An 18,476-nucleotide genomic window follows, 5' to 3' on the forward strand; every position below is an offset into this window, starting at 1 on the left:
CTATTACGGATATAATGGAGAATTGAAGGACCAGACAACGTAACGAAGAATTATACCGATCAGACAGACGGACTGTACTTTGACCTTTTGATTCCCAAAATCAATACATTTCTTCATTGGACCAATAGAAACCTATGTACCAAGTTGAAAGTCCCTGAGAGTTCTCGCTATACGGATAGGCAGATAGACTATGATATTTCGACCCAAAATCCTCAAAATCAGTAGGGTTCTTCCTTGGATCAAGAGGAACTTATTTTCCAAATTCCAAGGCTTTATGGCCCTTTTATCAAGAGTTATCGCACAGACAGATGGGCAACGACACGGATTAAGAAAATCCTGTCTGATCCCATAAAAGGAAATGAGGCGATGACAGAAGAGGACAGGATCACAGCTTTGGTGGTCGGCTTGTTCCAACTGGACAACTCGTATATCTTCCTCCAAGAACTATGACGATTCCTCTGAGCCACCAAGACGTAAGGTCCAAATTTTTTAAGAAGTCTGCGTTCGGACGCCATCAGATTCCGCACCAATCGTTCGTTGCATACGACGCTACGACGACGGAACGAAATGAAAATGCCTTAATTATAGAGGGGAAATTAGGCCTAAACACATCTCAGCCACTTAACTTCTAAACACTAATATACGCGTACGATGTTATGAGCCTCGTCATTGTGCTTATAAGACAAAGCCAGCCTAAATGACTTTGCGTAAAATATTACTATACTTGCCGAAAAAACTCTCGTGTTTCGAAGATACCCCCCCCCTCCCACGAGATCTCACTGCCGTCCCTGACTATAGGTTTAAGTCCTCAATATTACTTCCAGCCGTCAATTATCCTCTCTTTCCTTTTGCTGGTTCTCCCGCCAGGCGGCGACCATCTCTTAACAGGGCGTATCATATTTATGGAAGATGGATCGGCTCTGTTCACGCCTTACACAAGCCCTGACAGTAATGCCCTAATGAATCTAGAATTATTGGATATTCTCTTCACTCCAGTTTCAATCACTCTCCATTATACCAAATTACCTTCTCGTAGAACGCTGTCATTCTGTGTTGTTCATTTCCGAAGTTGTTCTTGTATCTCGTCTCGTAATAGTGGACGTCACTGCTTTGGACCATTTCACATTTGCAACGACAATATAGGGCAACTTAGAGAATATAGGGACAGTGTAATCAATCTTCAATCTCCTTGAATGCATCTTTGCGCGGTTCTCAGGAATTCAATTTAAAAAACATTCTGACAGCTTTAATGTGTGCACTTTCAAATTTGTATTCAGAACAGCTGCCTCATAATGTCAAACTGTAAGATAAATATGGATGTATCAAACCATAACAGGCCGTTTTTTAATACATCCATGGAACAAAACTTTGCATGTTTGCTCAGGACCTAAATACCGGAAGCAACCTTTGAGCAGACGCTTTCGATATGATAGTCCCATGTCAACCCTGTCCCCGATCAAGGTGTAGTAGACCAAGGAACTTGGTGGATTCATCTTCTTCCAAGAGAACATCATCTACATACTCCAGTTGTCTAAGGCAGAAATTCATCGTTTGATTTTGAACTGTTAGTTTTCAATTTTTCCTTGAAACATGCTCAATGCGGGAATTGAGCACTTCACTTCAAGATCAAGATTGTGTTTTGTTTTGATCTAAAAGAGATTCAAGTGAAGCAGAGTCCTCCGGTGACGTCAATGTAGTGACTTTCGAACTCGTCCTAAGTTCAAATCCGCCCATCAGACTATGACCTGGAACACCACCTCATCTTACTTTACATCAAGGATTAAACAATAATTTTGCGATATCTTGCCTGTCAATTCGAATACCACCTAACTCCATTCATGGAGACTAAATACCACTCTCGAAACCCATTTGGAACTTTTAATTCTGCGAACACACATTATCATTCACAGTAAAATTGTCTTTGCAACGTCTAGGTAAGCAATGTGAAGTTGATACAACTTCAACCGCACCTCTGTAAAGGCGGTACTCTAAATTTAAGTGACCTTTTAATACCTTTAAGGGCGTTATCAGCACAGCTATCGTGAAAACAATGCTGACGCAGATTACGCTTGCTTCTCGAAGGTGTTGAAACCAGTCTTCTGAAGATACCTAACTACCACTGATTGGTCGAAGTAAGGTGTGTGAACAGAATTTATATTACACTTGTGGCACTAGCCGTTCTAACCACACGTAGTCAGGGATCCCACCGGATTACAAAAAAAGGTTTAATGAAAAGGCCAAAACTGATGTTAAACTAAATTACATTGTCCAATAAGCGGGAAGGATAACCTCTCATGTCACTGGATCCTAGAGAAAGGACTTATTTAGAGACAAATTCAAGCCTTAAGGATAATATTGTGGTGGTTATGGATCCTGATGTTCCTCCATCACTCTTACAAAAAGACCCTTTTCTGGTCCTGTTCTCGCCACCAAGCTCAACATCTCATTGGAGGGATAGGTTAGATAATAATGTACCTTTGAAACAGTGTGAACAATGACAGGAAAATTGATTCGTTAAAGAAAATCCGTTACCTTCAATATGCCAAACCCTTCACTATTCAGCAATCACTTAGCTGTCAGAATAAATATCGCCCTCGGCAGATAACAATGTACAATTAATTCCTTACTGCAAGAGCCAAATACGTACAATATTTTTACAACAATCTTCATTGGAAAATTAATTTCTAAGTAGATAACTACCGTAAAATAAGAAATGAGTACAGTTCTGATCAATGTGTTTGGGGTACAAGTAAACAATTCCAACATTTCGGTGAGCCTATAATACTCCTTTGTTACAAAGTAACATTTTTCGATCATTGTGCACGGGCAATAAAGTAATGGAATAATTTGCTACAGAGTTCGTAACTGTTTACCCTATTTCTTCTGAATTCAGGATGATAAACCATTGGCATTTCATAGAATTAAAAATGTGTTCTTATCATGTGAAGTAATACAACAGTAAGGCGTTCATCAGCTTGTGCTGTTTTTCTTGGCCTTCCCAACTCTGACATTCATATTTCAGCGGGCCCGGACCGGATGTCGTGTGATCAGCTGATTAATATTTCACGCAGTATCGATGACAGCTGGTTGGAGAGGAGTGGCGGCCACAGCCCTCTACATTGGTCGAGTCCAAGGTTGAGCCTGTTGTACTGTACTATATTAAATGTGCAGGATGTCGGCATTTCCAAAGACCAATAAATTGACACTTAATTATTATTATATTACAGTTTCAAATAATCAATGTAACTTTATAAATAACTATTATTTAAAATGGTTCGTTCACGTTTTAAAACATTTTAACTCTCTGACCTTCACTGTAGTGTATGGGTAACGCTGTCGCAGCGTTAATGTCGCACTCTATTGAGGCCACGGGTTCGATTCTCGGGGAGGTAAATACACATTTTCAAATTTGGTTTTCCTTTAAACACGTTTAGTGCAACTTATTAAAAATGGAACTGTCGTAGATAGAACCACCTACACAAATAAAAAAAACCTCTATGGGAATTCAAATTGGTCTCTTACACGGCAAAAACAAAACAGAACATGCAATAATGTGCTCTACATACTAGATGTTTTGGAACGGTGTTACGTTTAAAATAATCATTTAATGCATAATTGAGGAATTAAGGAATTACGAAGATGCCTAAAAGTTTTTTGTGGGTTTTCAACGAAGTTTGTGATAAATGGTGGATGCCGTAAATCTTATGGTATTCGTATACCATATATCAGTACCAGGTATAAGTATTCGTAAACCTGTTATAATTTAGAAAATCGGTACAATTCACGGGGATTTGCATTGGTAGAATCTCTCCCATATGTGAAGACTGTTGTATTTAACAACGACATACACGATTGTTTGATATAATGTAATGAAATGATTAAAATGTAGCCTACTTAAATTAAACAAACGTTATTTTTATGCGTAGCTGACATTATATTTGACAACATTGAGGAGATTTAGTTGTGAATATAAGTGTTTTAGCATTACACTACTACCCAGGGTTTAATATCACGGGTTCAAATCCCAAACTTGATGTGCACGGGGGAGGTCCAAACTTGATGTGCAGTTTTGATGCAGAATTGTAGTTTTTTAATGACTCCTAACTCATTATGGATGTAATGTAAAATGTCGTACTTTAATTAGCTGTAACGCTCTAAATGTGTTAAAATGTTTAAATAAACCTCGATATTTAAAATTTCTAGCCAATTGCACGCCGTTTTTATGATAATAATTGTTTATACCAATAATTTATTTTTTTATAATAACAATATACCTAATACGAGTAAATATAAAAGTTCAACCCTAGTTTCAAACGTAAAATGTGGGTTTAAATTACTTACAAGTCAGATTTAAAATGACCAGTGTTGAAATTACAAATAAGAATCATTACAGTCTAGCATTATTTGAAAATCTTTGTATCCGCCTGCTGTAATATCTGATGGTAAATAATTCTGTTTAAAAATTATAATACATAATTTAAAGTATAGAAAACATAATTGTGTAAAAATGTAAAGAGTATATGTTTAGTATAAAAATATAAACTGCTATACTAAGAAGCTTGTGAGGTAGCATATGTCCTGTTGACAATAAAACCAAGTGACTGCCTTCCTGCAAAAATATTTTTCATTTGTTGAATTTTTTATGTGAAGCGGAAGTTGATTAAAAGCTTTCAGACCCAAGTACTTAAAGGAATGACGGAAAATCGATTTATTTACTTTGGGTAGTTTAAGATATTTACTTTCAAAGCTTCTCGTACTGTAAAGATGATTTGCCATTATAGGCTATTTTACCTATTTCCGCTCCGAGTAAAAAACAATCTCAGGACTTTAAAAATGAAAATATGCTGGATCGGTAAAATACGCAACTGCTGGTACAAAGAAAAAGAGCTTGATAGTTTAGATTTTTTAAGAATTATACGCAAGAAAATGTTTTGAGTAGTTCTTAACTTATCTATTAATGTTTTGTATGTACCCTCCAGCATAGCAAAGTATACAGTAACCTTGAATTAATTAAAGCAAAATAAAGGGTTTTCAAGAGTGATGAATTACCAAAATTCCTAAAAAAAATAAGATTTTCTAATTTGTGATCTTAATTTTGAGTGGGGTTTCAAAATTAAGTTTCTCATCAAGAAAAAAATCCCAGATATTTAATAGAATTTACTTTTTTTAAAGGTTGACAGGTAGGCTACATTGGTTGTTGGTATTGCAGGTTGATGAATGAAAAGTTATTGGACAAGGAATGTCAAAGCCAAAGAAATCAAAATTAATAAATTCTGTTTTACTAACATTTTGTTTATTAAACACCATTTTCTAAGTAGCAAAAGATCGTCGTTAATTGAATTAGCAAGGTTAATGTAGTCTGTTTGAGAATAAAAAAGTGCAATATCGTCTGCAAAAGTATTTATGTTTCTTTTAAACTTTTGTTCCAATAAATCATTTATAAAGACTAATAAAGAGTAGCAGAGGTAGTTGACCACTGTGGAAATCCGGTCTGCACAAAGAGTGATCACTGAAATGTTTGTTGATTGCCGTCTTCCAGTAATAAAACTATGGAACCAGTTCAAATCTATGCCTCTAATACCGGTAGCCTCTAATTTATTTAATAAAATTTAATGGTTGACCATGTCAAAAGCTTTATTAAAGTTAACATAAAGACATGTAGTTTTTAGTTTTTAATTTAATTCGTTAAAAATGAGTTCAGTTACAGAGTTAGTGATATATTTTCTGTTGATCTGCCCTTGATAAAATCAAACTGTTTATTACTAAAAAAGTTAGATTTGTTAAAAAATGTGGTCAATCTTACTAACATTATTTTCTCAAGTAATTTGTCTGTAATTGGTCTGAGATTATATAATTTAGGTTTTTTTGAATAGGTAGGCTATCACTGAACTTAATTTCAATTTTTCAGGAAAGACACCTTTAATAAAACTATTGTTGATTATGTAAACTAGAAATGTAGCAATGTTATTATGTTATGTTAAGTTCTAATAAGCCAACGTTAATTCTATCCAAACCTGTGGAAGTTTTACTTTTTAAATTATAAACAATAACTTTGACTTCATTTACAGTGGTAGGGACTACAAAGAAAGACTGATTGAGGACACGGGTAGGAAGTATTTCGGTTGATATGTTCCTTGCTGACCAGACTGTACCGAGATAAGGTGCCTGTTAATTTCCTGAGAGATTCCGTTATCATTGTCCTGTTATCAAGTTCAAGTCGGTCTATGCGCTCTTATTGCCTCCTGTTCGATTATTTATTATCTTCCATTGTTGGGAAATGTCACCTATACCTTTTCTAGCTGCTTTGTATAATACCCATTTATTACAAAGTCAATTTCCAGTTTTAGATTTTTGGAAAATTTTGAAAAAAATAATTGTCAAACCCCGTATCATAGGGCATTCTTTTGGAAATTGTATAAAAGTTTTTCTTTTATCCATTTTTTCAGAAGATTCGATGTAATCCAAGTGCTCAATGACTTGGCTTACCTCAGTTTACAATATTTGAAGATATTGGTTTTCAACTACTGGTTGATAACAATGTTCAAAATTTAATGAAATGTATCATAACGTCTGATAACATCATTTTCAGCATAAACCTCTCCCCAATCAACGTTTTGTAACTTATTCTTTACTATTTCATAGTCAATTGTATATTTAATTGGTGGTTCTTACAATTATCTATAATATTCTTTGAGTAGTTATCAAGCTTTAATACACCAAGATACAGTGATCAGAGATACCTAAATCAAACACATCACAAAAAAATTATTTATAAGTCTATTTATAACAAAGATATGATCAATAAGAGTACTTGAATTCGTAGTAATTCGAGTAGGTTTGTTTATCAAAGAGACAAAACCATTATTATTCAATGTACTATTATAAGATTGTATTATTGTATTGCGTTGTAATAAGTTAATATTAATATCTCTGACATATATTACGTTATTATTTAGTTCTTTAACAATCTGAGTAAGTTCAAGCAAAAAAAATGTGCATATACATTTTGCAATCTATATAGACAAAGTAGTTTACAATGCGATTTGTTTATTCTAACATTGAGTAAAAGAGCTGTTATACTGTATTGCATGCTATTGTGATTTGTTTACAGTCGATCAAGCTATCAACAAAACATAAAACACCACCCGATTTGTAATTATTATTGCACTTGGCAAAAAGATTGTAACCTGGTAATGGTATAAAGACATATTTCATCACTGTTAATCCAAATTTCACTGAGAACTATGAGGAAGATTTTTTGTTTTACCTTGCTTAGTTCTACAAAAAGTGCATTAAGATTTTGCTCATACTTCTAATATTAGTATAAATTAAATTATAACTATTTAGTATATTTCCATGGTTATAAAAGGTCTTGTGCTCAGAATGGATATTATTCAGCTGTTCAATCGAATCCATTATGAACAATTAGAATATGTGACATTATTTGAGATAATTATAAATAACATAAGAACAAATAAATAGAACTTTAGTTTAGCAACAAATAATAAATACTATAAATCTAACAATAGTGTAACAGTAAATAAAGTATCAACATCTGTCATTTGGTGTGATTTTATGGGGAGTTTGTGCCAAATACAGACTGGAAACGGTTTTCAGACTACAAAGAAGGCAATTCGCATTATGCTGAAACTAAATTTTAGAGAGTCGTGCAGGGATGCGTTCAAGGAATAAAACTGCTTACTTTACCCTGCCTCTATGTGCTGGAGGTGATGTACTGCTTGGGCCAAGTGTACACCAGTATGGAACGAGAGGCAGGGCAACTTGCGAGTACAACAGCACAGGACGGCAGCATTTGAGCATTTGCCGTCTCAAGTTGGTGTTAGGCTGATTAATAAACTCCCTGAATGCATCAAACAGACAGATAATCTAAACCACATTCGAGCTCGACTGAAGCGCCTCCTGGTGGAGAATGCGTTTTACTCGGTTATGAGTTCATATAGGGTCGCTGGGATAACTAATTACTGGTACTGGCCTAAAATCAGCCAAATTACGGATCAGGTGTACCAAAATTAAATGAGTGTGTAAGTATGGATGGATGTAAATACTGGATTAGAATTTTAACTTTTTTTAAACTAACGTTCTAAAACAATGCATTATTGTCAAAATGCAAAATAAAACTACGTAATTTGAACTTGTCTTTGATGCGACAAGTTGTCTTTGAGTTTGTTAATATATCTATACAAATATTAACAAACGATTAGATTGTGCGACCTGTTATTCTTTTCGGATTTGACTAGCTTTAAAAGCCTTTCAGTTTTGAAATATTCCATAACTTTTAGTCGTCTTTTAAAAAATGCATTATAGCGCATTGCACAACCATATAATTTGCACATTTATAGATGTATAGAAGTGTAAAACTATGAAAACAGTGAAGTAATTTTGATAGAACTGAAACTCATGGGAGGGCCTACACATATTGTTTCCTTTCGTACATATTAGGTCAGTGAAGATCAGCTTGTGATATAAACCGATACTATATAGAATAAAACAGAATATAGAATAGAATATGATTTATTTTTGAAAATATTACAATAACACATTGTACAATGGTATACACAATGTAATAAATCAATAAAGTAACCTAAACAACCAAATGTATACACAATGTACAAACCTAATGAGCAAACTTAAATAAAAATTTAACATTCTTGTAAATAACATTAAAACAAAAACACTCGTAAATTAAAAGAAATATTTTCAAAAATAACTAGGGCCTCTAGAGGCAAGTGCCTGTGGAGAGGTTCCTTTTATTACAAAAATATGTTTCAGCTCAAAGAAAATTTCAACAAAACTTTGATTTTTTTATAAGCTCCTAAAAAAATTGATTGAAAGTGTGCTGCTGCAGTTACAAAGCAAATGAAAATCCACTTAATAAATTAAAATTAAAATTTACTGTTACCTTCTTTAATTAACTAGGAATCTATGCAGAGAAGAAAATCTAATTTATCAAAACCCAATAACCACTTCTTTAATGTTTTCGAAAATAACTTTATATTCTCACAACTAATAATTGAAGAAATTATACTAAACATTTTAGGTCCCAAAAAACAATAACTATTTGGAAAAAAATGCTAAGTTAGGCTTTGGAACTGGTATTGGTTCTTGCTTTCTTAATTTGTTTTTGTAACTATTATTTAATTCTGGTAAATTGCCACTTATGTCATATAATATTTTTTTAAACTTTATAAACAAACATATATTTAAGGGGATATATAATTAACGGATAGCGGCCTGGTAACATAGGCTATTAGTATTTGAAGGGACATTTCGGAGCCTTCAAATGGAGGCTTAACTGTAACTATTAACCCAATTTACAGATTTATAGCTCATTATATCAAAATTTCACTACCAAAAGTTGTAAATGTGAACATTGTTCTAATGGTTGATCACGCAAATATGTACTCCTATCTTCTACAAGGTATAACTTTATGAAGTTCTTCCCATCACAATTTCACAATGTTTAAAATACTAGTCAGTAACAGTGCTTATCTATACTGACGTAACCAATCATGTGTCATTTAAGCTTCTTTTCTCCGAATTCAATACTCATCCAATGCCATACACACATTCGAGTTTATCAAGCGTTAACATTTGTAACGTATTACACTATCGTAAGTGTAATACTTTAAGTACACACTTAACGTGTAACTGTAACACTAAACGTATTACACTATCAGGATCCATCCATATTTCGTCATTTTTTCAACATTTACCTCAAATTTACACTATTATGTGACGCTTATAAAGACTGTAATATGATCCTACTATGAAATAAAAATTGTTATTATAATAAATATTATAAACTAGCTGTTTCCCGCGGCTTTCCTTAAGCCCGTGAACTTCTGGTTCGAGTGAATTAATATTTCTGTCATTATATTTCCAACACTGATGTCTCTACAACCATGTGTACCTTGTTGCCATGATCTAGAAAATCTGTCAAAAGTGTATGTTTATAGCCATTATACACGTACATGTACTTTATTATAAAGTGGTCTAACACTCAAGCTTTAAGTTCAACAAGACATTTATTTTAAAGACAAATACACATAAAAACTTAGCGCCTTCAAATGGTTTTTGGCTATTTAATATACGTGACTCTCGTAATTGCAGTTTATGATGTGCAGGCCCTTTGATAACTTTTATATTTTGCAGCGCTGCCAGGTGGTGAGTTACATCAATTAGCATATAAACCTTCTCCGTGAAAAAAATACATACACATACAAATGTTCATAATAATCGGTCAAATAGTTTCCGACTCTATAAAGAACATACGGACAAACATTAATTTAAATAATTGTACTTCAATATTGTGTAACATTACTCTAGACCTTAAGAAAAATGTTACGTGAAAACTTATATAGCCTACGTATTCGTGGATGGGTTTCTTCGATGATTTCGTTGAGGCTTGTATCCATACAATAGGATCAGTAATCCTCTGTTATACTGTTTTGTAGCTTATTTATTGTGTTACTTATTAGATTCATTATATTTATTTAACAATCTATTTATGACCTTCTGTATTTATTTGTTTCATGAGAAATCAGTAAGACTACTTGTTTCAAAAGTAGCCTGTAATTTACGTATTTTTAAAACTTTAAAAGCCGTTTAATTGTAAGTTAGGATACTATTAGCGATATCTCCAATTATTATACAGTTTCTTTAATTTTGTGTCGCATTGTGATTTGAATTAGATTTAATTAGGTTTTATTTCAATTATGTTGTAAAGAAAGAATTGAATATTCTGAACCTAAAAACTAATAAGTGATCTTGGAAATGTTCTAACACGTAATCCCCAAGTTCTTTATCTCTCTGTGAACGTCATCCTGCAACTGCACTAAGAATGGCTGCATGAAGGTCACTTTTATTTTTTCTAATTAATCTCATTTTAATTATCATTTAAAAGACTGAAAACTCACTTTTCATTATGGCACTTGAACTCGCGTGCAAAGATAATCATAATGTTACTGGTTTACTCTAAAATCAAAACAATAATTAGATGTCAGACTTTTTTATTCTTCATTGTTTATTGTCCACCCATAAGGCTGAAAACGTAAATTAATTTCCTTTGCAGCATTTAAGTGGACTTCCTAAGACCAAAGGGATTCCATTCTGTGAAGATGGTGCAATCGCAGTTTGTTAGGAAATATGTTTTTTTTTTATTTGTAGCCCTTTAATATAACTTCTTTGGAGAAAGAAAAAGTAGATAAAATTATATTAATCCATTAGGAATTAAAGACATGAAGATAAAAATGTTAAATTTGTACAGTTGTATATTATGTAGGATGATGAATTATTGCTTCAGGAAATGCTATGTTCTGTATTCATTTACAACCAAAGGAAATTATTTTTTTTATAAATTAAAAAGGGCCACTTCAGTAAAACTTTATAAACATACTGTAAAACCTTTATATCCTTATCTATAAACGTTTTTATTTAGACCTAATTATAAGATCCCAAAAGTCTGTTTTAAATTCACACCACTCCCTGGGGAAAAATTAAAACCCCATTTGTTTTGTGATCGAAAATGGTCAAATAAAGGTCTGTGACAAAAACTTTGCTACGTATTTAGAAAAAATAGTTTTAACGGAAACCTGATTACGTATGTAGTTGTTAAGCGTGTTACAGTTCTGTCCCATTTCTTAGGGCTGAAATTGCGTATAAATTTTAGTTACCTAAAGCACGTAAAACACGAGTATGTCTTGCAACATATGTTTTAGAAAATATTATCTAGAAAATTTATTGAACTGACCTGCTAAAAATTCCTGAGATTGGCAAATCTCATATCACATAAAATGTGTTAATTTTCATAACAATTTGAAAATTTCTTAATGCTGATATTATACATAAAAGTAAAGTGTTAAGAACTACTAAAGAAACATCTTATAGGTTCACGAATTAGTAATAAATTAGTAAAGGTTTATTTAACCTTTTTTATGACACATTGACGAGCATATTAACGGTTTCAACGTCTGAGGGCCTTTTAGAAGAAGCACACATTTAAGTACCAAGTAGTTTAAAATTTCAACTTTTTTTATTTAGAGCATAAACATAAGTACATATTTATTCAACTTCAGTTTTGTTGGCCCAAAGCAATAATTTTCTACTAATAAGTGAATTTATCTTTTATGGTCTTGTAATTTTTAATGAAATCTGGTTTGTGACACCCAAATTTAGTTCTTGAGTATTCATTTAATTCTAATGTGTTCATATTTTCAATTAGTTATGGAGCAAAAAATGTTAAATAACAAAAAACGTTGTGGCGAAAATCAAACAAAAGTATTAAACATAGAAAACAAGTCAGTGTTTAAAATAATGTAGTACCTAATAACAAATAAATAATAATAATAAATAATAGCTATTAAATGCTTTAAAAATGTTGCAAACTTCATATGTTTTTTATTATTGTATTAACTTTTAAAATGGTACCTTATAGAAATTATACTTGAAGAATTCTAATTATTCTGAACATTATTACCCATAAGTCTGAATACCATACAGTTAATAAATTATAGATGTCCAAAGAGGCAAAATTTTGTTTAGCGTAACACTACTAAACGACATTTTTAACCCTAGCAGATTTTAATTCTCATTGTTTAATTTAAAAATTATAAAATATTTATCTTGGTTTTTAGCTTGTCAAAACAAAGTAACATATTTCAATGTTTTTAGCTGAATAAATGTGTATTCAAATACATTACCATGTATATATATTATCCAACGACGTGCGCGCACTGATTCAACCACAAAACGCGCGCCGACTGATCCGTGAACGCGCCAACGGAAGCCAGCTGTATCTAAATCAAAGGCCAATAAAACTATCTAGTTCCCGTCATCGCCGATAGATGGCAGTTGCTGTCAACTTCACTGTCAGCTGTCGTCATTATCGGAATGTTAGCCGTTAAAAACAGCTGACCGGAATTATTGATGAGTCATATAACTTTGCTTATTGGCGTTGTATTGACAGCCACCTAGATCTTTCTTTATTCACGCCATCGAAGTTCATTAATGTTTGATTGAGCTCGCCTTTTTATTGGCTCGAGTTGACTAAGTGGAGTTAATCTTTTTATTGTACAAGAACGTTAAGGAAAACGCAAAAGAAAGCAAAGCAAGTTGTTTCAGTACTTTATAGTAAGTACTTATAAGTTGCATTAAATGCGGCTAGTTTACCAAAGAAATTAAATTTGTTCGGTAGCATTTAAAGTTTATTGGGCAAACCGAATCGTCTTCATACAACGAAGTTTGAAATTGTATATCAAGTCAGCAGAGGTTCGTTGCGTTTCTAACTTTAAGACTGGCGTAGATCTGTTCCCAACATCTCTAAAATATGTTTTATTGGAACAGATGATCTAAGATTTCCCGCTGCAAAGGTCCGTAATCTCGTGGGTTCAAATATAAATATTATCGAGCAACATTGATCATTTTAATGTTTTGACAATCCTGAATGTGATAAAAACTGTTATTCAAAGTATCGTGGATTTTCGTGGCCAACTTGCATAATTTCCAAACCCGTCTCTAGTAGTATTAAATCATAATTTACTAACCCGTAAGTATATATGTAGTTTAAACCATCACTACATATTCTCCTAGTATTGATGTAGCTGACAATATCGATTTTGAAATTGACACAGATTTACAGCTGTTGTAATGGTAATGCCAAAATTACAACACAAGTTAATTGTTTTACAAACGAGTTAACTCATTAAAAAATAAAACAGCTGTATCGTCATGTTCTCGTCCAGCTACCATGAAGAGGACAGATAATCTTTGATTACAGACCTGACAATTTAGCAAGAAGCGTGGCCAGCGCATGCGCAAGAGTCACCAGTCTCCCTCCAAACCCTCCAAGACATTCCCTAATTCATATCACTATTTTTCTGAGAGAAACGTTCCGTTCCCACTGACGATAGACCAACCAAGCTACCTCATCCTACACTTCCCTAGCAACCTAATCTTCTGATCGTGCAGTTTCCCAGAGTCATTAAATATATTCTACCTTGAACTGTCAAGTTTTGCAGATTTTTTATTCCTACGTAAATTAATCCCCGAGATACACGATCCTTACAAAGCGTTATAGAATTGTTGAATTTTTCACCTTCTATAGCTACCTCCAGACATGTCTTCTTAGTCACTATGATATTAATAAGTTACATAAAACACCAAACAGAGTATGGTGGTTCTGGTGGCAAAGGCATGACATAGAGGTTATCGGCGAATAGCCAACAATACAACTGAATAAATGGCAACTCTCAATGTGGGGCATGTCTTGTCACAGTAAATCTGCTCTAAATCAATGATTTATTATTTGATTTAAATGATTTTGGTGTCATTAGATTTGTGATAATATACTATAAAAACGTATTCTTGTAGTTCTTGAGAAAAACTGCTGGTTTTTTAAGATATTCAAAGTACAAAATTTTTTATGACTGCCATTTTTAAAATACTAAAGATGAGTTCATCGTATTTTTTAGTAACTGGCCTTGTTATTATAAACATTTGAGCCAATTTAGTGTAATTTAATTTATTATTTTCGTCATATTAATTTTGTAATTAAAAAACACACACAGACAGATAGATGGGAAGCTAAGCATCGGAGACCCATATTCATATGGTAAAATATGTTTGTCTTGATCTGAGCAATAACGTGGTATATCTTTGTCCAGAGAATTACCGGACACCCTGTGTAACTGTATGATTGTTGGACACCCTTTTCTCCCCTGGCCGATGTTAAAAATATTACTTTAGTAATTGTCAAACTCTCGTGTAATATTAGAGGTAATTTTTTTATATTTTTAACTTAAGAAATTCAACAAATTTACCCTTAAACCAAAAACTAATACACAATCGATCATAAAATAACACCAATAAGCAACAAGTCAAAGATAATTCAATTACGGACTTTACTTGAACTATGCAGTAATAAAGTGTCATAATTTTGCGATGCTGAGAAATTAATTGTCAACAAGGTGTTGCATAAAAACATAACCTTAGGATGAGTGTTAAAACAGATTTTGTAAAATGGTCTTTAAAGAGGAAGCATTATATAAGTTACAGTTTTACTGTACACTCTGTCAAGAATATTGTACTTATTATGTTGCTCTAAACTTTGGCGCTGAAAAATCTGAAATACTATATGAGAGTACAGTATATAGGCTATATTTAGCGATTATTATCACCATGGGTCTAACAATAATATTCTGTCAAAGGTGTGGATATTAATAATGAAGTCCATATGTACATAAACTATGTACATATTTAAGAAATATTACATATTGTCTAAAACAAAATAAAAAATATTTTTAAATATTAAACTGATTAGGGGATTTATCGACGTATTTCCACTTTGATGAATAATATCTCTTAAGTATTAAAACATCCGACTTCTGTCAGTCTCTTTTATAAATTTATTTATTATTTGTTCCTCCTGGATTTATATTTTAATGTAATTCAAAATATCACAAAAAGATTTTTCTCTCATGTACTTCGCCACAAATCCTGCGAACTCTGATTCAAACCGGTCCTCAATAATCTTCTTCAAATTTCCCGCCAGCCAGTGTAAAATCTTGTTGGAGAACCAACTGTACCACCCGCCGCCCTCCATGCGAATATCGAGTCCGTCAAAATACTCCAACCAATATTTGTCCACGATAGGCACACAACTGTCCCCATTCAAGTAGAGGGTCAGTTCAAAACCGACCGAATTCCGCTCCACTAGAACAGTAAAACCACCAGTAGGAATTTCTCCAAAGACGACTGAGACGAAAGAGTTCTTGTAAGTGATCTCCAGCCGGTCCAGTCCTCCACGCAGAGTGAGATGGACGGAGGTCGGCGTGCTCATGGCGATGGCATCACCTCTTCTGCTAGCCGTGGACAGATACTTGGCAGTCCCCCCGGTGGCTCTGAACATGTTAAACTTGTACCCGAACACTTCGCCGTAGCTGCAGTTTAAGTCGTTCAGACGAATCGTATCCCCGTTGTAATTGAATACGTTTTTATTATAGTCAATAATCAACTCGTCGACATCACTGTTTATAATTCGGTACTGGTAGTGTTCGGTTGCCCCGATAGAGACCGCACAGAGAACAAATATAAAGATCGAACTCGGCATTGTGTAGAGAGTAAAGACCACATTCGTACGTGTTGTTCAACTGTTTAAGTGGAACTGAGATAAGTTATCGCCCGACACTGTTTATACTGTGGAGATTAAGTTAAATCCTCCCTTACAATTGTGTACCTAGAACTCCAAGAAGCAGGAAACTTTGAAATAATTGGCAAGGCTATTGTTTGCAACGAGAGGGAATCCAATTGAACGCTTGTTAAACCAAGTGAGTGGGAAGAACGTACCCAGAGAAAAATTGGGGGAGAGTGATTTTTCCTGTAGTGGACAGAAAATAATGCAAGTTGCAAGTGCAGTCAACCACTCATTCTCCATTTTGTTCCTGAAAACGTTCTTGACCTATGTAAGAATAACCATTCCAAAGACCAATTATTTTCTGAAATTCCAGAGTCAAGGAAGTCAAATATTTTGGGGGGTCCAGACAACTGATATATGCCCATAGTGGACAGAGAGTAAAGCTCCTTGTTCCTTTAAATGTTCCTGAACCATTTCTTTGTTGAGAACGATCTTTCAGCAGTAAATGTCAGTAATACTGAATTATTTAAATAATAATAATCGTTTGCTAAAAAAGTAATTGAAAAAATTGAAAATTAGGGGGTTCGGACCCCTTGGACCACCCCCCCCCCCCCGACTAGCTACGTCCTTAGCGAGTGGAACTTGAAATCAAAACAGTTTTCCATACAACTAGCATGGCGTCTTATTAATACATGAAGTTTGATAACATTTAGTGAGGAATGAACATTCGTCCAGAATTGAATTAACCCTTCCACCATAGCTACGTTATGTGTAGAAAACTCAGTTGCTCCACCGTGCTTAGATATCGTGTCAGAATTGTCAGAAACATCGTAGTGCACTCAATTGTGCACCTGATGAGACAATGAGACTACCACTTCACCTATTTATAGGTGTCTCTGATGTCGAAACGATGTAAATGTTTCGTTTTGAGCTTCTTCGTCGTCGACTTTCTTTGGATCTCTTCAGACGATTCCAGGAGTCAGGACTGAGACAGCGTCAGATACCAGACACTGCAATAAAAGTAAGTGGAACTGGAGCTAAACTCAAAATTCAACTGAATCAACCCTTACTACCATAGCTTCGTTATGTATATCCAGAGTAGTTTGGACAGAGGGGATAGAGAATATCCAGATCTAGAAACATATTCTTCTGAGATGCCATAGAGGCCGTACCAATAATTGGTCTTACCTCGTCTCATTTTCGTCTCTTATTGAGCTTATAGTGCAACATTACACGCCAATAGCACGCTTATAGAATTTAGTAGAAGCTGGACTAACAGACTAGCTCAGTTTGTCACGTTATAGTCTCTTATTGAGCATATAGTGCAGCATTACACGTAAATAGCACACTTATAGAATGGAGTAGACGCTGGACTAACAGACTAACTCAGTTTGTCACGTTATTGTCTCTTATTGAGCATATAGTGCAGCATTACACGTAAATAGCACACTTATAGAATGGAGTAGAAGCTGGACTAACAGACTAACTCAGTTTGTCACGTTATAGTCTCTTATTGAGCATATAGTGTAGCATTACACGTAAATAGCACACTTATAGACAGTGCTAGTGGAGTAGAAGCTGGACTAACAGACTAACTCAGTTCGTCTCATGGCGAACATGTTTGGCCAACTCCCATACTGTCCTGTTTCATCTTACTGGTCAAAGTATGATTAGTTACGATAGAAAGACTGACAATCCTCCTATATAGGAGGATTGTCAGTCTTTCTACATTCAGAATTAAGATATATTAAGCTGAATGTACAATTTTTATTGACATAGCCCACTTTGAATCTGAATGGAGGTGAAAATAGTGAACGAATTTCGGATCTTGCTCTGCCACTTTCTCATCACACATTACGTAGTGTTCATTGAATGTTTACGAAAATACTCGCAGTCCAATTTCAACACTGGTGTGACCAGTACCGAATATCAGTCATACATTCTCGCTACTCATTGGTTGGTTTGGAGAGTGGAGAACCATCACCGTCTATTTTTATTTAATAGTTCAGTTGGAAATATCAAGTATAAATATTGTAAAACACGATATTATTCTACTAAAAAACTCCCTTCGCAAGATTTATAATTCACCATATATATATATATATATATATATATATATATATATTACTTACTTCGTAACTACAGTGTAGGTAAACCCAACGATGGTACTTCAATGTAGGCTGAACCAATAGCCGACTTCGACCAGTCATATAATCATCGATATCGTAGGTATTGGGTACCTTTACTAATGTTAGTTTTTACTACACTGGTATTTATTCATAAAGTACACTATTTTCGTGTTTATGTCTGATTGGACCTCCCCGAG

At 33.9% G+C, this 18,476-nt stretch overlaps 2 protein-coding genes across 2 annotated transcripts in view; both read right to left on the reverse strand.

Annotated features, from left to right (window-relative positions):
* LOC124365738 (phospholipid-transporting ATPase ID) overlaps window positions 1–13,544 on the reverse strand; it is a 105,630-nt gene extending 92,086 nt beyond the window's left edge. Inside the window, exon 1 of the mRNA XM_046821727.1 lies at window positions 12,720–13,544. The gene's annotated coding sequence lies outside the window, so the exon portion shown is untranslated. The remainder of the gene's footprint in view (window positions 1–12,719) is intronic.
* A 1,855-nt stretch (window positions 13,545–15,399) lies between these two features.
* On the reverse strand, window positions 15,400–16,162 carry LOC124366509. Its single transcript, XM_046823097.1, has one exon. It carries the CDS (start codon window positions 16,124–16,126, stop codon window positions 15,449–15,451), a length of 678 nt encoding a protein of 225 aa, XP_046679053.1. The 5' UTR covers window positions 16,127–16,162; the 3' UTR covers window positions 15,400–15,448.
* Window positions 16,163–18,476: the final 2,314 nt, after the last annotated feature.

This window comes from Homalodisca vitripennis, chromosome 7 (genome assembly GCF_021130785.1).
Source record: "Homalodisca vitripennis isolate AUS2020 chromosome 7, UT_GWSS_2.1, whole genome shotgun sequence".
Taxonomy (NCBI): Eukaryota; Metazoa; Arthropoda; class Insecta; order Hemiptera; family Cicadellidae; genus Homalodisca; species Homalodisca vitripennis.